The 21761-nt window shown below is 39.4% G+C and overlaps 1 protein-coding gene across 1 annotated transcript; it reads left to right on the forward strand.

The window, feature by feature from the left end:
- Nucleotides 1–2354: 2354 nt before the first annotated feature.
- On the forward strand, nt 2355–20727 carry zbtb10 (zinc finger and BTB domain containing 10; the record flags this gene model as incomplete). The annotated part of the gene is made up of 5 exons (XM_079258449.1): nt 2355–3032; nt 9161–10193; nt 17205–17270; nt 19276–19451; nt 20374–20727. 5 exons carry the CDS (start codon nt 2355–2357, stop codon nt 20653–20655), a joined length of 2235 nt encoding a protein of 744 aa, XP_079114575.1. The 3' UTR covers nt 20656–20727.
- Between the last annotated feature and the right edge of the window lie 1034 nt (nt 20728–21761).

Raw genomic sequence — 21761 nt, forward strand, 5'->3', positions numbered from 1 at the left:
TTTGTTCAATATAAAAAAGAAAGGTAAAAAGAAATGCAGCTTTATATTTAGATAGAGTTTGAAATAATTTTGACTTACTTGCATTTTGTCTCATCTTTTGGTGTTAATAATCCAAGCTACAAATAGCAAAACTACTGGCTCTATGTGTATCCAAGAAGTCAATTTTAGGTTAGGTAAACAGATATCTAGTAATTGAAACTGCATGTGTCAGTGGGACTATCTGTATAAATAAAGGTTTTAAAAAAAAGGAAAATTGCAATTCTTTCAAATTCATATATTTCTTGATTAAAAAACACTCATTCAAAATTACCTAGCTCCATAATAGGAACAAATCAGCTGAATAAATTAAATAACTAAGCCCATGCATGGTGTAATTGGACTTATTAAACTTGACCTCAGGCTTGTACTCTTTCCAGATTCTGGTTAACAAACATAGTCTGTTGTTGGTCCAAATGCAGATAAGTGAATCAATTATCACCCAAAACAGTTCCAAATCCACTCACCAAAAATATGACCAAATGTCCCTGAAGGAAACATGGCAAACCAAACCAAGCTATTGCAGTTTAATGTACCCATGAACATTATCCAAACACCATGAGAAAATAACATGGAGGGAATCACAGCAGACTTAATGTGGAACTTGACTGTCAAGATCTATTATTCTTCCCCCATCAAAATCAGCAGATAATCAAACACTATGAGTGAAAAGGTTGAGTCAGTCATCAAGATTTGAATGACTGACCCTAATTTAATACCTGTGAAGAGATGCTGTTATGATCCGTTTTATTGTCATAATGCATGTGACTCATACATTTACAATAAAATTTCTAAAAACCTTCGCTTTTTACCTGTAAGAAAAAAACCCCATTAAAATAAAAAAAATTAAAAAAAAATTAAAAGAAATTTATATATATTAATTGTAAACCCTTGAAGGAAAAAGAAGAGTTGTGTCCATGAAGTGCAAATGGTGGAAATGACACCGTGTATTGTTACCTGAACAGAACTATCTAGCTTCATTTTGACTGTAATACCCGTTTGAGAGGTAGTGTGTGTAAGAGCTGGAGAAGCAAACAGACAGTAATTGTACGCATCAGCCTTAGCGCCCCCTTGGGAACGAGCTCATAACAGTGGGATTTATTTCTCTCCTGCTACCCTCCATCTAACTGTAATCAGTTAAATCCTACTCTTGTTCACAAGCACGTCAAGCCTTTAACTGAAAAGCAGTGAAACCAAACACCAAATATAAATTACACATGGAAACACACGCACACACAAATAAAGAGAATATGAAAGTGTGCCATCTGCCGGAACTTGGTTTAAAGACACAAAACAGAACCAGGCTCAAGAAGCGTGTTGATATGTTGGAACTTATTACTGCAGGCTTGTAGTAACTTCATGGATCTCCAGAGGCTGGCAGTTTGTGACACAATTTTTCACGTCTTCCTTATATCGCTATGCATTTATTTCATATCCTAAAGCGGTCGATTACCATTAAACAGATTCATCCATGGATAACAATCTAAATGTTCCAAATACGCCATAACATGCTAATGTGCACTTTTTTTCCCCCCCCTGTTTATTTATACAGTAATTAGCTACAAAATGTTTTATTATTTTAATCCGGGTTAAACAGGTTAAATTGTATTTAGTTATATTTGTTTTAATCATATATTAAAATAACTATATTAAAACATACCTATAGCAATACATATGTTCATATTGTAACACATTTGTTTACAGTAGTATATTCTGTATATCTTATATAAATATGCACTGTACAGTCAAATTAAAAAAATCCAACACAGTACTAATGACACGCTCCACTGTATACAAGTGAATTTCTGCAGAAATATCATATGACTTTTATGGTGACACCGTTTAGCACAGGCATTAAAGTGGGGCACATAAGTCGGCATTTATGGGCTGAGAAAACAAGCTAAGTGGAGAGATGAAAAGCATGCGGAAAATGGGCGCAGCCTTCAAACACAAAAGACCCCTTGGTGATCAACAGCACCCCCATCTTCCTTTAAAGGCCGCCCCCCCTCCCTCTCCTCCTCCCTCCCTCCCCCCACCCCCCTTTCCCTGGTCGAGGTGCATTGTGGGGAGGAAAGTCGTTGCCATTCGACCTCTGCGGGGCCTGCGCGGACGCAGCGAGAACCCTGAAATTCATTATGCGTTTAAAACCTTTATTTATTTCCGCATAACCGACATACTCTCACCGGGAGGGCCAAACGGAGAAAAGAAAACGACGACGGTCCATCTCTTTCGGAAAATACATCCTTTACAAATACATTATTTTGGTCGGAGTGGGGATACTTTTGAGAAAGTGAAGATTCTAATATATATTAAGAAAAATGTCCGGTGAGAGAAATCGCAGGTCGCTGGCTTTCCGAGGAGGTGGATCAGCTGGGTTAATGGGTTCCAGTGGCATCGGTGGGGGGAACTGTAACAGCTGGGAGGCCCCGGCCTGTCAAGACCGACATTTTAACGGGAATAGGCCAGATCAAGAAGAGGACAGGGATCTGGGGGCGAAAGGACCGTCACAGAAGAGAGTGGAGGGCGCTGGGTCTGTCAGCGATAGCACGGAACCCGAGGCGGAGGAAGAAGAGGACCCGGAAGGGGGGAGCTGGGCAGCCAGGGACGGTGACTATCGCGTCGGCTCGGTTGAAGGGGAAGACAAGTCCAGGGAGGGGAGTAGTTGGACAGCGGGGAACGGTCTCAACAACAACGCGGACGGCCAGGAGTCTGGAGGTGCTGCGAGGGGAGGCGAGACAGGTTCCAGGAAATCTGGGGTAGAGATGAGACCGCAGACGCTACTTCAAAAACACTCACTATTCCACGCTTCATGGTTGCAAGAATTCCCATGGCTCAAATTTTGTCAGGAGACGGGACTTATGTCTTGTTCTTGGTGTCACAACATTGCCACTAAAAACAGCGACGAGCTTGTTAAAGGGAGTCGCAACTACAAGCGGGCCTTGCTGCTGAGACATCACCTGTCTTCTGAGCACGGCAGAAATGACCCCACCAAACAGGTAACGTCGCTTCTGCTTGCTTTCGTTTACTTTTCTGCGTAACAAGAAATACCTGTGAAGCAACAGTCACACCATATGTCAGTTCTTCTTTCGTTTTACTCTTTTAATAGCGTTTCTTAAAACTTATAAAACACAACTAAGGCGAAAATAGGCTTTTACCTAAGCTTCACAATCCCTTCCCCGGGCTAATTAGTTAGCATCAGCCTGCTAACTAGCCTAGCATCGTAGCTTCTTGTAGCTTTGCTGTTTAGCTGGGTTATTGACAGCAGTTAAAAGTCCTCGGCGCATCTTGGGATTTGCAGATTGGCGAAACAGTGCCAGCCAATAATCGCGACTGACATAAATATTCCCGATCGAGTTGGCGTGAAATATAAATTCCTGTCCACTCATGAGTCAAGTTAAACTCAGACCTGTATGACACCTGCCAGCAAGACGAGAGGCTTATTCTCAGGAAGCATCTCATAATGAACTGGGAATCTACAAATGTTTAAATAGCACTTGAGTTGCAGAATAATTTTAGGAAATAAAATATCCATTTATATAAGTTGCAGTATTTGATTGCTAGCTCGCTAGAGGTCACACAATGGCAAGGGCTCGACCCTGGCAGCCTTTGGGGAACCGCACCCCTACCCAACCCCCAGCCTTTCATGCTGCTCTGCTGCCTCGCAGTCACGGGTGACCTCTGGCGCATTTCTTCCTCCTCCCTTTAGGGAGCTAAATTAGAGGCATTGTGCTAGAATGACCCCCCAAAATCCATAGATGGTGTCACTTGCAAGGCTGGACAAGACGAGAAGAGTAAATCCTGTTGGCTCGACCCTGACAGGTTGTTGCCCAGAGGTGACCTTTAAATGGACATAAATGTGTTGAATATGTGTCAGTCACAGTATAAAACAGCACCACCTGAGCCTGTCATCTCTATTCATGGGTTCATAAGCTAAATGTTCTGACTTCGGGATGTGTCTTGTCATTAAGACCTGACTGTATTTACTCAAAACTAAAACAGCTGGTATTTCCCATTGGAGATGACCTTTCTTTATTTCATTAGTATGTAAATATTACATGGTTACCCAAAGCTTGAGAGAGGTTCAAAGTTATTGATAATAGCTGCACATTGTTTGCTCTGGCCAGTTTTGTAATTGAACTATGAGATCTTTTTTTATTGGTTCATTAGTTTTACAACAGTGTAGACAACACTTGTGCAGTGCTTCTTCTGTCCCCTCATAAAAACAGGGAGGGCAAATTTACCTGTACAGTTTGGTGTCAAAGAGCATTCCTCACCTCAGCCCTATGTTGAAAATAAAAGAAAACAAATTCATTTTCTGTTCCTACAATACCACTTCTTGCCTCGCATCCTGACAATGGTTGGAGCTGTCAGGAGAATTAAGAGCGGGCTGCTGTTTGACTGTAATTTGTAAGCGAAGAGGATTTCACTACTACATTTAGTTCCTTCCTTTGTACACGCAATCGCTAATCAGAATTACTTAGTCATCCACTAACTTGTACACATCACTAATTGGTAGGGAGAGCAGGAGTGGATTAGGGGCTTGGTGTGGCTTTTCCCTAGCAACAAGGACCCCAGTCACTGTGTTAAGAGGTTATCCAAACCATTTGTTGGAAAAATAAAATCTAACTCTTGCCTTTTAGAAAATAGTTTTATTTTGCAGTTTTGTTTTTTGTTTTCAGTATTAACCTTTTAGAATAATTATAGTCAAGATCTGATATACACAAAGAAAAGACAAAGAAAAAATAACCACATTGTAAGCTATGCTGCATTGTGAAGAAGTACATTAAAGGAAAATCATGTAGTTATGAGGCCCCGTCTTGTTCTATTCACCCATTCCTGATGTTAGTCAGGCCTCTGCTGCATTTGTTAAAGCTAACTCAATTAGCCTTAGTACACCAGGGCAGCTGTAGTAAATGTGGGTATCCTTGGAGAAGGGGGGCCGTTGTCCTTAATTCTCTGGATGCTGTCTTGTGCTCAAATTGCTCCCTATGCTGCTCATTGGTAAAAGGTTATGGCAAGGCAAAGACAGGCCATTTGTTTCCTGTAAGGACATATGAGATCACATATGTATGATAAATAAAATAATGTAAAATGTTTGTCCTAATTTTATCAGGTTAATGTGCACTACTTGGAAATTATTTTTATTCTACACAGAGGATGTGTGTATGATTCATTGTAATCAAGCATGTCTTAAACCCACATTAGTTGTTACAGAGTAGTCCCTTGTCGTGGCCACCTACAGAAACTCTTTTCTTTAACTGTAGTCCCATTTAGTCCCATTTACAACATAACACACAAAGATACATTGAATTGTCACATGAAACTGGTTTCAGTTCTCCACATGCTCCCTCTTTTTCTTCTTGACCACATTTGTGCTTTCTCTTTCTGTCCATTATTGAACATAAATGACTCTGCTTAACTGCACACCAAAACCCAGCAAAGCAAAGATCTTTTCCAAGATAGACTAATGTCTACACATTTGATTTGTTGGTCAAAGAACCCCCTCCCCGTCAACCTTTATAGGTGTAATAGAAGATCACCACACCTGATTTTCAGAAAGGACATTCAGATGTTTTAAGTACATGCACAAGTTATTTTCACCATCTAATTTTAGTTAAAAATACTCTGTCCATCTCTCCAAATGGGGAAAGGGGCACACCCACAGCAGCCTGGTGCCTGGCAGATAGATGGGATGTTTATTGGGGGCCACAGGTCAGGGGAATGGGTGGGGTGGAGCCAGAGGGAGAATTCTTCTCGATGAGAACCCTTCTTGTGACACCCCCTAGCTCTTTAGCATTGTTGGAAGGCAGGGAGACACTTGGTGCAGCCCTCCCACACCTTGGGCCAAATGCACACTGCGATATTGTTCTAGCATTGGGGGGACAGACGGGTTGGGTAAGCTGGAGGGGGACGGGCCAAGTGAAGGATGCAGTAGATTTAGGAAAAGACTGGTAGAGATGGCCTCAGGGCTGGGCTGGTCATGAGACTGGTTTGATGGTGGGTGGGGGCATGAGTGGCTGTGATGCAAACGTGTGCATGAAAGGTAAACAAAACTGACTCCATTGGGTCATTATGTTGCATGGGGACAAGTTGTATCACATGATCTGTTAGAGGTGTGTCTGAATGTTTGTCATTTGTCTGCTGGCCTTGGGGCTTTGTTTGGGTTTGTGGTTTATTCTGTAGATGTAGTATTTTCACCAAGATGAAGTTTATGCTAACTCTGTAGCCAGTGCAACACAAAACCTTGAATTTATGACCATCTTGATTGGTTTAATCCACCTTTAAATCACTTCTATTGGCAGCTCCTGTTTGATTTTGAAGCTTTCATGTTTGACCTAGATCAAAGGATTCCTCATCCCCCTGCGTACTCTTGGACTCTGCACTCCGTTAGACCTTTTTATTCTTCCTCTCATGCCATATCTGGCTCTAAGAACTTAGCCACGTCATTACTGGGGGAGGTTGATATAGTCCCCACATTCTCTTTTGGCTCAAGTAGGTTCTTGCCTTCAGCATCTGTTACGCAGGATTGATCTGCTGGTTCTCTAAGCTCTCAGCTCATACGTGGCACATCTGGAGATGGGATGATGCTGCTGATGAGGCCAGTATGCAGCCACTTATCTAGTACCAGACTGGCAAGTTCTGACTCCATTTGGTGCATAAATGAAAGATGCAACCTGGATAAAAGTTGTTGAAAGTCAGAGTATTTGTTGGTGGGGTGGATTGTTGTGTTGAACTTCAAAAAGGAGTGTAGGACAGTAGGAGTTTGAAAATGATTGTAAATTCATTGGCTTTCTAATCCAATGGCATTTTTCTACTTAGACCTAATTCTTTTTTTTATCCTTTCTGATATTAAATATGTGGATTGTTGTATTTTACCTACAATGTATTGTACCTGAGAGCATGTCCAGTTCCTTTCAGACCTTTAAAATGCCAATATGTCAAACAATTGTACTCAACACGACGACTGTATCTCTCCAGAGGCTTTGATGTTGTATATCATGGAATACATTTTTTTCTTCTCTCCTCAACCTCTTAGCCTCACCCACATGCACCATGGCTTCTTTCTGTGTTTGCAAGTGGGAGCTGCTATGTAATAAGAGAGTGAGTGCAGAGCCTTTTCACAAAGGCCCACAGTGAGTGGACAATAAGCCTCGGGGAGAACACGAGCTATTGTAGAGACTAAAATGGGGTGACCCAACAACTACCTCTCTCTCATGCTTGCTTTCTGCCCCCCTCTGCTCCACATTTTCTCTCCATCATTTTTCACAGCGCTTTAGGTTTTGCTTGTATAATCTCTGCCTTGTGTATTTTCTTAGTGTATCTGATCACACTGTAGACCAATCCTGTCTTATCTGCTTTTCCAACTTATTTCTGTCAGCTCTGTTTTTGGTTTTCTCCATCAGATCGCTACAATGCAGCTCTCGTGCCTCTTAATATTTTCTATCTTTGCTTCCTCTATTTTGTCATCCGCAAAGCCATGTCCACCCCTCCCGCTCCATCTCTCCCTCTCATTTTATTTCATCTAATGTCTCTCCATCTCTCTCCCTCCAGCTGTGGCAGAGGATGTTAAGCCCCCCTATACTGTCCTCTGTGCCCAGGCTACCCTGGACAAGAGCTGCAGTGTGGAGGGAGTAGGGGTAGTGGGTGGGGGCTGGGTGGGGACCTCAGAGAAATGGATTTAATCTGAATTACTCGAGCTGAAACCCCAGCTGTGTGTATGTGTAGGCAGCTTGATTTCTGTGTGTTTGTGTGTGCGTGGAAGAGATGGTGGTTGGGGTCAAAAATGCAGGGCTCGAGCTATGTGAATTATTCTGGATTAGGACATCTGCTGTGCAATTCGAAAATGAGCCAGAAATGTATGCTCTGCTTGTGTGTATTACAGCAAAAAAAAAAATCAACTATTGACTCTTACAAATTCTGGACATACACATTTTTTTTCTTTTCTATTTTTCCATTTATTCATTTTTCTAGTTTTGTTCCCTGTGAACATTTTTGCATTTTTCCCAAACCAATATATTATAATGATAATGGCATTGTGTATTTAGTATGCCTATGCATCCTCTGTTCTGCTTCATATAATACTGGCCCTTTTGCCCTCCCACTCCCCTTCCCTTGTGGTGTGAATACCCTGGTGAGTAGGATCTGTTGCTCCACTAGGTCCATGCTTTTGCCAATTTACTTACCAGGCAACAACCAGGTTGTATCCTTGCATGTACACTCGTCAGATCTTGTCCAGGTTTTCCACATTGTACAGCTGTCTGACAGCAAAATGCATTTGAAAGAGTAGACATCTGCTAAAGGATTTTTGCAGTCTTGCCAAAAACAGTTTTATAAATAAGACATATCAATCATAAGTGCTAACGTTTACTGGTCTTTGAAATAACAATTTTATCACAAGTTATATAATTGTTTTTATGTTGTCCTTAAAGTTTTAAATGCATAAGACAAGACATCAATTGAGGATTCTGATGGATGGGTTTATTTTTAATATGTAGCATTGAAAAGGTGAAAAAAAAGCATCACTTTCTGGCATTTTTGCAGCCTACACAAACAATGTGTGTTTGATTTAATTGGAAGTATCGCCGTTAGTTGTGGAATGTATTTGAGTGAATGAACTGTTTTGGCACCTTACTATTACAGCTCTTTTTACTCATCCTAAGTATCTTAAGGCAACAAGTTTGGACATGTTCTGTCTTGCAAAAAAATCATCTTTGAGTACTATTTAAAATAAGGATGACAGGATAATAGGAACAGAAATGCCAGTGTTTAAGTTATAAGGGGTGAAGTATTTATTTGTTTTATTAGTTTTAATCAAGAGTTTTGATGTTATTGAGGAAACACTTTAATTATTGGGCTAGTTTAGTTTCAAGCCTAAAAGTAAAACAGTTTTCAATACATTTCACTCCTTTCCCCCTTATTGAAGCCTGTTAAACCTGTTTCACATCTTTAGCAGGTGTGATGGTGTCACATGAGGAATCAAGGGGATGAATGTGTGTATGTGTTTTGTATAGACAGAATGTTCGGTAGAAGAAAAGAGAAAAACCTGTTTGTCTCTTACTACATTTGTGTTTGCAAATGATATTTTCTGTACTAACTCTTTCTTTTGTTTTTTTTCTACTATAAGGAGGCTGTGAGGCCATCAGACAACACCAGCTCCTCCACTAACTGCTCAGAGGAAGACTACCGAAACAAGCCCAACGAAAACTCCTACTGTTACCAGCTTCTACAAGAGTTGGACAAGCAACGCAAAAGTGGCATCCTCTGTGATGTGAACATAGTTGTATCAGGCCAGGTGTTCCGCGCGCACAAGAACATCCTGGTAGCAGGCAGCCGCTACTTCAAAACCCTCTACTGTCTGACCAAGACTGAGGCCCAAGACCAAGCCACTGTCACACATCTGGATGTTGCTGCTGTGCAGGGCTTCTCAGTCATCCTCGACTTTCTCTACTCCGGGAATCTGCTGCTCACAAGCCAAAATGCCATTGAGGTGATGTCTGTTGCTAGTTACCTCCAAATGACAGAAGTTGTGCAGTCATGTCGGGCTTTTATAAAGGATGCCCTAAATATCAGCATCAAGCAAGAGGCTCCAGATTCAGTGGTGGTGGACTACAACAAGAGGCAAATGGTGACCAAAGAGGGACAGAGAGGGCTGGACCGGAAGCCAAGCACCTTTTGGGCCACGAGCATTCTTTCAAAACTATCAATCAAGGCCAGCTGCAAGCAAGAAAAGGATGCAATGGAAGGAGATGAAGAAAATGGCAGGATGAAGGAAGAGACCAGCGACATTGAGGTGACCGTAGTTGGGGGTGAGGGCTGTGCCCTGGTGACCCCTGGTGCTTCTGGAAGCTGGACCCACCACAATGACAACTCTTCTGATTCAGCTGAGACCAATGACACCCGGACGGCAAATGACCAGGCGCAGGTCTTCGTCTGGAATGAGCCAACCACCGGTGGCACTGCGGCAGCACCTGCAGCCATAAAGCGAGAAGCACCGGATGCTGCAGCTGGAAGTGGCCGGAGGAAAAAACCGACCACCACGCGGCGTTTCGTCTACAACTTTCCACCAGAGCCAGAAGAGGGATTCGATGAGGGGATGTTTATCCAGCCGTCTGCCTCCTACCCCAGAGAGGACTTCTCCTCCCTCTCAGAAAATGCTGGTAAGATTTACTTTTTTAAACTTATGAGTATTTTCTCTAGCACCATTTAATATAATAGTTTTTGTATCAGTCTTTCTTGTCAGTTTACAGACCTTTTTTTTCCGTTTTTTTTTTTTTTTTAAATTTTTTTTTTTTTTACAAAAAATTTTGTCCGAAAAACTTTTACCTTTCATCAAGACATTTGATTGTAACATCTGTTCTAATAAGCTTTTGAAATCCCTATTTTCACCATTTTCAATGGGAAGCTCTGTTAAGACACACCAATCTGGGCCTCTTTCCGGGGCATCCAGTTTAACGTGCTTTGGATGTTTAAGTAGCCTCTAGTACATAAGCCTCTAGTACATAAAGCTTAACAACAGCCAGGGTCAAAGAAGGGTCAGTAAAGAATATCATTAAGAGGTGGTGGTTTTAACATTTTTTGATGATCAGTCCTGCCAAACATGATTCTTGGCAAGGAGTTGCTGAAAGAATCACAGACATGTGAAAGAAATTCAACGGTCAATACTTCTGTGGTCATTTTCAGAGTTTTGTGGATCTGCATGCATCCCTGTGCTACTTGAGGGGTGTCTTGTGATTAATCCTGCACACTTGGTGTAAAGCTGGCGTTAGTGAAGATAAGCAATAAGTAGATGGCACTAAATACAAACTAGATGCTTCTGTTACTACTTTACCATATGCATCAGGCACTCCACTGTTGCAGCTGACATTTCAGCCTTGAAGTCCTTAATTTACCAAAGCATTTAAAAACAATGTATTTATCTTTTAGACTAATCATGATCTTAGTGGAATTATTTAATTAAATGAAAAGTTGTGAACTTATGCATTCATTGCCTGTTTTTCTCCCCTAAGTGGTTTAGTTAGGGCTACACAATATTCAAAAAGAAGACTTTTTAGAGTTATTGCATCAAAAACCAAAGGTTATTTTAAGTTTGACAGTAAGTTGGATGATAACCAGTTTTTCCTGTAGTAAACAGGGAACGTTTGAACGAGGTTCTCATTGGGCAGAACTGGCATCTGTCTGTCTGTTTAAAGAGACATTATTAAATATTCCTAGAGAGTCATTAAAAGTTGCTGTTTTGTCAACATTAAGGTGAACTAAAGCATGTTGTGTGTGTGTGAGATGGTATGGTCTTTCAAAAAAAAAATAATGGTGAAAATATGAAAATTGCAAACAGAGTACATTTCCAAATGAGAAGTTACAGTTGTCCATCCAGGGACCATGGCTGAGAATCTGCACGCTTATGCTTGAGGTCATTCTCAAGCTAGCCCTTCTTTGTTTTATTTTTATTCATATATTGTTTAAACAGGATTACGTTTCTGGTCATGAAATATGTGGGGCTATGGTAGTAAAATAAAATCTTTCCATTTTTGCTTTATCCAGTCTGTCTGTACCAGTAGTGCTCATGCTTGTAAGCCTCTAATGTGGGGAGAAGAAAAAAAATCCCAAAAGTAAATTCTGATGAGTGCTTTAGGCATCATCTGTACTTATCTGATGGAGGCAACTCATGAATAGGTGAAATCGGGTGATCAGTGCTCAGACAAGCTCAATTTTCTGTTTATCACATAAAATGTAGTGTAATGTCCAGTTTATTCAGAAATTCATGTTATTCCAAAAGGGATATATTTGTTAGCATTTTGCAGTTATATTGAACTTCTGGGTTGTTTTTTTTTTCATCTTGGGGTGTCTGATAGGTTGAAGATCTAGTTGTGCTGTCTGTGGCCACACTGCCACATTTATATGCTTATTCTGCCACCTTATTGAAATATATAAAATGAGAAAAAATACTTTAATCACTAGTTTTTATGTATGCAACTTTATGTTTACAACTTTTGATTTACAACAAGCTGTGGCACCAAAACCAGGTAGGTGCATTCATTCATGATGCTCAACACCATACATAGCGAGCAAGTGACTCATTCCTAGTTCTGATCTTTACAAATCACCCTAAAGCAGGTGGCTTATGACTGTTCATACCTACGTGTGTGTGTGTGTATAAATAATCTGTTACCACAGATAATATGACAGACCATACTTGAAGTAAAATCTATTGTTTTTCATATGTAAAACGTTATAAACTTTTTTTTTTTTTTTTTTTTTTTTTTTTAAATCCACTTTGGCAAAAGCATTGGATCCTTTAACCTTTTAAGTGGCCCTCATGTATCCAATTAATTTTCCAATCCTCTTTTTTTCTTTCTGGATGAAACTCTTCTGCCCTGTATGTATTATTTTTCTGTTTGGCCTCTGATATCTTCCACTTTCTATCTCTTAATCTGTCCATTGTTCCATCCATCGTATGCTCTCCACGTTCAGTGCACTGCACTTGGTAATCGCTTCTCTCAACTCCAGCCATCTCCTTCTGTTGGTCCCATTAAGCGCGGCACTCCATGTTACCATAATGATATCACATATTAAGTGAAGTGGTATGGAAAGGGGGAGGGGATTTGTGCGGCTCAAAGGGTGTGTAGAAAGGAGAACTACTTTTTGTGTGTGCTAGCGAGAGAGACAGAAAAACCCTCCCTGATGCAGGATAATGAAGGAAGCAAGGGAAACTGTTCTTCTCCCAGGCCTCCCTAAATGCACTTGAATGCTCTTAGTGCCTCCAACTCCTCCTAAGGCTCGTTTAATGCGTGCATGAAGTGATCCAACGTGTTGTAAAAGCCTTGAGAGACACTGTTTTTAAGATGGGTTGTTTGCAAGTGAGCCAAGTCTTCAGCAGTCTTTTCTTCACACATTGCTGTTGTTTAACTCCGTGTCTCTATATTGTGTTATCTTTTTCAAATAAAGATATAACTAAGGCTATAAACAGACTATTAGTCAAAGTAGGTTTAAAGGCAGCTGTTAACTTGCTGGTTATATTTACACGTAGCACAGATCATTTACCTCACGCAATTGTACATTTTATTAATACAGATAAGGTATTTGAAGTCGATTTGTCATTTCTGTAGAAGGGTTGGCCTCTTTCTGTCATGACAGTCAAATTACATCACTGCTGTAGTCACGAACGAATGGACAACCAATTGTACAATGTCTGAAAGTGTTTGTGTCCAGAGAAATTAGGCTTAAATGTGCAACATATTATCCTGGAGTTGTTTGATGTTGTGAAAAGAAGACTTTTTGCTTCTTTTGTAAGCAATAAAAATGAAAAGGTAATCCTGTTAGAGTTAAATGTAAGAAATCTGTTTTCTGTGCTTGGATTTCCAGTTTTAATTGGAGTGTTTCGTAAGTATTTCTTGGATTTCCTTTACCTTACTGTCAACATTTACATTGTTTTGTATTGTTTTTATTTTTTTCCCTGAGAGTGGAATTAAAGCTCCAATGTTGTATATTTGAATACCAAAATATGCTTGTACAAGTAGATGTGTTATATAGGATTATATATGCAAAATGTTGACTTCTGTCCCTCTTGCAGCTGCAGCATGGTTACCGACATTCTACTCATTGTTTCTGGGGTCCGCTCTGAAACCTTGAAGTAGTGAGATAGCATTCAGGTATTCTCTGTAAAGTTGTTGACCAAATTTCTAGCAAAGGATTTTAGAACAAGAGGATCTGCAGCAACATGAAAAAACGATAACTTCTAAGCAGTACCCAAAAGTGGGAAATTCTTTGTCTAAATCTGCCTTTGTAGTAATCTATTGAACAGACAAACCAAATGTTACAGCTCAACATGGATGTCTCGCTGCCTCAACTGCTGCTCATATTCAACAAACTTCTTGAGAAAAATGCGTTAGGTTTTACACCAAATAAAAAATGTATAATTGTTCCATTGCATACGGTGAATGAGCTGTTTTAGTTGTGGCCAATTGGGAAACCAGAATTTTTTTTCTTCTTGGCTTGATGTTGTTCAGGTGTCTGGTTGCTTGAGTAAAGTACAGTGGGAAAGCATATCAAACAGATTGTCCCCATCTATCCTGTTGTCACTGCGCTCTAAGACTTGACTTCACTAGAGGATGTGAAAATAACTTACGTTTTACTGGACTTGCAATGTGCACTACTATGTTGAGTTTCTGTAGAGGATCACAGTGAAGGGAAATGTTTTATCTCTATATCAGTGTTGACTTCGACCTTTGTTTATGAATGACTTTGCATCTAAGTTTTATAAACTCTGCTTAAATATGATTTGTCATATACAAGCCACATGAAAATATTAAAAGGTATTTAAAAATATGTTAAGGGTCAATTAAATGCTTTACCATTCTTCGGATGGTGTTCACAAATTTGCCTGACATAGAAACTGTAGGAAAACTAGAGGAATACTGAGCTTATTTGCTTACAAAAATGATTAAACCTCACTTTTGTACTTTGTCTTTATGTACTTTATGTCTTTATGTACATTAAGACTTTCTTCTTGAATTAAGGATCTCTGTTGCTTCACTTGGTCTTGAATTAAAAAAAGTTGGTTCTTGCATTAAGTTGGTTTTATTGGTCTCTTTAACTGCTTCTCCAGTTGTTGACGTATTTCTTGCTGTGGACCAGCAAATAGTTGGTGCTTCTGTAGCACCAGTAATTCATGGCTAGAGTCGGCGCTTTGTTAATTTAAACAGAACTGGCTTGAGGCTGGCACCGGGAGGAGTTTTGGTGGGGGAAACCTACTTTCACCTTGCGTTTCTGGTGGGTTCAGAGTGATGGAAAATTGGTTGTTTTGACCAAGCAGATTGTTCCTTGATTAAGTGCTTCTGCGTGGAGTATTTCTTTCTAAATCAGCTTTGAAAACCCCATTTTTCAGGTGTACAGCCACAACACAGACCATGTGGGTGAGCTGCCAGCCAATGTGCAGATTCTAACTGTCACTTTTGTCTTTTGGTTGTTGCTCCAGTCATTTTCAGAGCCTGTTTGAGACTGCTTGGTTGATAAGTGTGTCAGTCCAGATAGTAGCATACTCTTGACAGTTGGCATGTCCATTTAGATGTGATATTGTCATCGCTGCTAACCCCAGCAGGAACTGGTAAATATCAGCTACCACTGCATAGTCCTTTGGCCCCAGAGTGATAGTTAGGTGAATCAAAGGGCCCAATTTTGATGAACATGAGTGGGACTTTTTATTTACTGGGAAAGGGACCTTGGAGATCGTGATAGGGTTTTTTTTTTATTTTTTCCCAACAATCTCAAAGAAATTAAATTTACCTCATCAGTTATTAGGACTATAGACAGGTTTCTAAGACAAATGGTGCCATGTCTGCAAGGACACGCATGACGTGTCTTTGTATATAGTAATATGTGGTTTCTTTTGTCCCCTTTCTCCTGAGCCTAACTGCTCATATTTTGTAAGAGTTCACCTATTTTTGCTCAGTGTGTTACTACAAAGTCTGCAAAGCCATGTATAAGTCTACTCCATGTCTAGAGTTGGAGCACTCATAACCCTATTAAAGCCATTTTTCAACCCAATTGTCCAGTCCCATTTATAGACAGAATGTTATTCAGTTTGTGACAGCATTTCCCATAGTCTCTCTCTACTGTCCAGCCACGATTAGCCTTGCATTGTATACAGGGCTCATTTGTTTTGACTTGCTCTGAATATGTGTCACAGGATCTCTTAAATGTTAGTTACGCTTTACTAAAATGTTGCTTTGCAAAGTAAAAATCAGAATACATGCAGCAATTTAGTCTTCTCTGTCACAGCTGATGCAAAGAAAGCCGGAGGGCTCAACATTTTGCATGTGTAGAGACAACGGCATATAAAAACCCTTCCCTTTTTGTCATGGATGCTCTAAAAGCAGACAGCTCTCTTGTATGTTTCTGTTTAAGCCTGTGAATAGTCATCCAGCAATATTAGCTGTCCCAGTTTCTCACAGTGATGTCACGCTTTTGGCTTTCATTTTGCCGTGGTTAGATCTGTGTGGTCAGGCTCCAAGGATGGAAACATAGTAGCCAAAATTATGCTATTCTCTCTGTGGCTTCCCCTTTTAAACAAAACAAAAAACCAAACGCATGCTTTTTTTTTTTTTTTTCTTTTTAATGCTCTTTCTTGTGTTAGAGATGCTGTTCATTAGATTAACTTTTCAGGACTGCTAGCAGTTATACCAATCTTCATGATTGAGTTACTTTGTAAATTCCTAAAGGATGGTGAAAGCTGTTACAGCTTTAGAGTTTGTTTTTTTTTTTTTTGGTTTTTTTTTGGTTTTTTTTTTTTACCAAAATCTTTTAAAATCTTAAAATATGGAGTTTCTAATGAGAAGAATCTGAAAAAAATCCCAAATTAAATTGAGCTGATTTATCCTTAAAGACTAATGCAGCCGTTGAAAAAACTGTTGTTTAAGGAAGAAAAGTTGTGGAAGCAACAGGATATTATTTAAAGGCAAGGAAATAAGTTATATGTTTTCAGAATGTTAATACTTTGCCATCATTTCCTGTTGTTTCTACCAATCCATCCACTAACCCTCAAAGCCTGTAAATTCCTTGGTCTTTCTCAAACAAGACCATTTAAAGGGTGGCTTCTGCACAGACTCGGCCAGGGGCAGGTACAATGTATTTGCATGCACACCCATCTCTGAAGTGCACAAATACACCCACGCACAATAAACCCCCAATCCCTGAGAGGTGCAAAGCTTCCAGGGGGCAGTCCCTTCACTCCCTAATCCACTCTAATGCACTGGGGCTGTCCTCACTATTCCAAATATTGACCCAGGGAGAATGAACGAACACACACAGAAAGGCGTGTCTTTAATGGGCTCTAAGCGCTGATGCTTTAGGAAGAACACGCACACAGACACACAGGTGCTTACAAAAGCAGAGTGTAAGATGAGCCGATATGAGGGCTGGACTCTGTCATTCAGTAATTAACCCCCTCCCTGCTGGAAAACTAGTTGGCTTACTGCTGCCAGCTGGGAGAAGCACTGCTTTACATACAGTAGGGCTCAGTTTGTTTGCTTATAATGTTCACTGAAACTTCCTTTGTTTCGTGTGGGGGTGGTTGGTTGTGTACACAAGAGATTGTGAGGTGTGCACATCCCCAAGCTCTCAACCACCTCTCATTTCTCTTTTTTCCTCCCCTTGTCCCCTCCTCCCTTTCCCAGAGCTGGCCAATCAGATCCAGTATAGCATCATCCAAGACTTACAGCAAGGGGAGTCGTGGGAGAATGGTAAGATACCACTCTCTAGGCTACACCTAAATTGTCACCATGTAGTGAGGCTTGAAATCTTTTTTTTTAAATTTTTTTTTTTATCGTGTTTTCAAGTAAGTTTTATCCAGGGAAACCATTTGACATGCGTCCTTTAACAAGTGAGCTGACAAGCACCCTGGCTTTTTTTTTTTTTAAGAACTCATGTTTAACCAGTTTTTTAAGGTGTGGTTGTCCCATGTGGCTTTTGTAAGGTGCTCTTTCACCTCAGTTTCTGGGACTATCCAAACAAGTAGTATCCAAGCACTTTCTTTGGGGTAAGATTTCCTATGGCACTTGGGAGTTTTTTGCAATACGGCAAAATCCTTAAAGTTTAAAACAACAAAACAAAATAACAACTGATCTCTCACTGATAATGTAAGATGGCCTCTAAAGATTTTCATTTGCATTAATACACAATAGAGCTAGGATATGTCCCAAATTTCAAATATCTTTTTAAAAAAGCAGGTTTCTCATAGATATCAGAATTTTCTCTGCATAGGTCTCAGGATGCATGTTGGAGAAAAAAGAAAAACCAAAAATAACTATTTAGTCTGCAATAGTTTTATTTAGCAAAGAGAAAACTGTTTAAATCATCCTATTGAGACGACCTTTTCCTTTTGTCATTATGAACCAAGTATTAAATCTTGTGAAATGATCAATTATTTAGTCTATTAACATAAAATATTGCCTGCAAAGAATGTAAAACATTTTAGTTAAACAATTTAGAGACAGAAGAAAAGAGACTTTAGTCAAATTTTAAAGCTGTTCCAAAATGGCTGTATATAAAATGAATGAACTTAGTCTGTGGTGCCTCTCTTAGTTAGTGCATATTTGGGTTTTTTTTTCTCTTCTTTAATTCTTTTTATCAGTGTTCTGTCTTGTGTGTTCAGTAACAGATTATGAAGACTATCAGAAATAATATTTACAATATGAAGAGAAAATGACCAGTTTGTTCCACCTCCACAAGGCTCTCTTCCATTGTGTCCGTAACACACTATGCAAAGAAGAATATGCAGGTGACCTGTTTCTCATCAACCCCCCCCCGGCCCCCGGCAACCTACCTTGACAACGCCTCTGTTGTGTGCTCCCTGACTCAAACAAAGGGATGGGCCGTGTTACCCCTCTCTCTTAACACAAAGACTGTTACTTTGTTCGGTGCCTTTATATTATCAATATATTTCTTATTTGTAAGCCCATTTGCCCCCCCCATTTGACCATGCTTGGATGGTTAATGTGGACTATCTGGATGTAGTAATTTCAGGATTATTTCCTGTATATAAATAATATAACTTGGTGCAAGCACTGATATCCATTTGAGGTCGAAAATGGGTTGAAATATGTGGCTTAAAGAATTGTGAGGCGGTTTATTAGGTATGTTTGTTTGCAATTAGTATTTTATTGTTACGTCTTTTAAATCAGAAATCTCAGTAGTTCCCCTTTAGTATTAGGTAGTATCAGTTTTTTGTCTTTAATAAAGTGAATGAGTCACAAAGTCAGTATTTTCTTGCAGCATCCTGTTGCTTCAGTGACGGATCCATTTTGTTACTTGTAACACAAATAAGTATCCTCTCCAATGATGCTTTGGAATAGCTCCTACATCAATCAGCTGACCTACAGAAAAGTGCTGGTTACTTGGCAACGGCCATAAAAGGATTGTGAAATTATTACTCATGTCTTTTGTAAGTTAAAATACTTGTGTAATTTTGACTAAATCATCTTTGATACGTCAAAGGCTGTGGTTTGAATTTGCAATAATGGCCACTGCATCCTATTTCAGTGATGGGAATAAATAGGATCTCTATTCCTGACACTCCCCTTTATCAAACATCTACAGGAAAAAAAAAAATGCAGCATTCATAATAATTGTTTTGTTCCATCCCAGCATTATAGATGGAAAGTGATTACCAGTGGATGCAAATAAAAGCTTGACATCAAGAATCCAACGTTGAACTTTTTCCCCCCATCCTTGTTTGTCTTTACCTAGGTGAGTCCTCACACCTAGCCCTCAATAAGCTCAAGTGCCCCCACTGTAACTACATCGCCAAGCACCGACGCACACTCAAGAGGCACCTGATCATCCACTCAGGTGTGCGCTCATTCAGCTGTGACATCTGTGGCAAGCTATTCACCCGCCGTGAGCACGTAAAGAGACATTCCCTGGTGAGCCCACATATGTTCTCTATCTTCTCTTTCAACCCCCACATGATGAGCATCCTCTAAGTGCTGCCAAACACACAGCATTTTGGCCAAATTCGTTTATCTGGACAGGTGTGGAGGCACAAGAAGAAAGAATTGGCTTTTTTTTTTTTTTTTTTTTTAATGCAGTTCACCTCAAAGTGTTGCTTTTTTATTGATCTGTTATACATGTGTGTTATATAAAACAAAAAACAAACTAGAAATATTATGTTAAATTAAAAAAAAAAATCAAATTGGCAGATATTGCTGTCACATGACCAAAAACGGAAAAAATCCAACTCTGTTACTCTCCTGCTGAACTTCTAAAAAGAAAAACAAAAAACTGATTGACTTTCTGATTGCTACGTTTTTATTTTATTATTTGTAAACTGACACAGTTCAGAAAGGAACTGAACAAGTGATTAATAGTTGCTAATTTAGCTGAACCAACAGTCCCTGTGTAAGCAAAATAATAAAAAAAAAAAACTGTACTGGTGGATATCTAAAGGAGCTTTTTTTTTTACTTTGCTGCTCAGAGTTGGCCAAGTATCCATTCTGCTCACATGTCTGCAGTAAATAAAGAGCAGCTGTTGGTAGCTAGGTTTTTTTTTTTTTTTAATAAAGAAATTTCTTGCTGCAGCAGTTCAAAGATGGCTAAATGTGGCGACCAGAACCTCCTAAGCTCAATAAACTATATGCTGTGCTCATTTAATCCTTGCCAACAAAAGTATAACTTGATAGTTTTTTTTAATTGAGATGTTTTGATTGACTACCAGTCACTGTGAACTTTTCACTAGTACTAGTCTAAAACAAACTTCTAAAAAATTAATGTGTGCAGCCAATAAAAAATGTTGTCTTCTGGACAAACTGACTAACTTGAATCACCCGATCTCCCCGACCCTTTCAGGTGCACAAGAAGGACAAAAAATACAAGTGCATGGTGTGCAAGAAGATCTTCATGCTTGCAGCCAGCGTCGGCATCCGTCACGGCTCGCGGCGCTACGGTGTGTGTGCGGACTGCGCTGACTCGCACCAGGCCACTCAGGAGGGCCTGGAGGGCATTGAGTTTCCTCGCGATGAAGAATTCGACGGGGATGAAGGGGAGGACGTGGAGGGAGAGGAACCCACCGACAATGACCAATCAAACTGGGGTGAGGGCAACGCTGGTGCTGCCCCAGAGGAGGACTAAGAATTATAACAAGCTTGAGAAACAAATTAAAATAAAGGTTGATGTTTAATATATATTATGTACACAAAAACTAGCTGGTAAACAATCAACTCCAAAGTGCTATCAAACCTTGAGGTTGCTTAATTGTGCAAGTATATGATAAAGACATGGATCTTTTTCTTTTCGTTGTCTTTTTTTTGTTTTTCTTTAAAGAGTGGGAACTCCAAGATGTACAGATTTTATTATATTAAAAATGTGTCCAACTCTGGGCCCAGTGGAGAATGATTCTAATGACAAATAATATGATGAATCAGGTTTTTGGTGATGTATTTTTTATTTAGTTTTTTGGGCAAGAGTTGGGCAGGGTGATGTAATCATTTGTTTTTTTTGTTTTGTTTTGTTTTTTTTTTTTTTTTTGCGTTGAAGTAGGCCAATCATTTAAAAAAAAGAAAAATAAATGTTTATTTAATTTATGAAGAGAGGTTATTATGGTCTTATCAAAAAAAGCTATAATTTGGTTTTTTTTTTTTTGGTTTTTTTTTTTTTTGCTTGTAGAAATTCACAGCAAAAGAGCATTGTTGTTCACAGGAAGATTCAAACTTGCTCTGTAGTTTTAGATGCGTTAAATATATTCTTTTTTTTTTCTTTCCCTGCACAAATCTTGGAACCAAAAAATCTGTTTTGTGACTCTAATGTATCTCAGCCATATTTATGATTAATTTAAGAGGGCTGTGATATTGTGCCAAACAGACCGCACACCAAGGTTTAGCAGGAAACAAAAACTACTGAATTTGCTTAAGAGAGAGGATAAAAAAAAACCCAAAAAAGAGACTTTGGGTTTGTTATTTGGGGGAAAAATAAAGTTTAAAAAAAAAAAAAAAGTACAAGGGGAAATATTATTGCTAGCTTTATACAAATCACGGCATCACAATAACACTTTATTATTATTATTGTTAAACAAAAAGCATTTGACTTTCACTTAAAGCTTGAATTTTGCCAAATGATGAAACGTTTGGTGCTGTAATGCTTGTTGCAGAATACTGGACCTACAGGCTATATATGATGTTTATAATCATAAAGCTTAAACTGACTCAGTTATGCATATGTAATCAGCTTAAACTATAGAA

This window comes from Telmatherina bonti, assembly GCF_933228915.1.
Source record: "Telmatherina bonti genome assembly, chromosome: 19".
NCBI lineage: Eukaryota > Metazoa > Chordata > Actinopteri > Atheriniformes > Telmatherinidae > Telmatherina > Telmatherina bonti.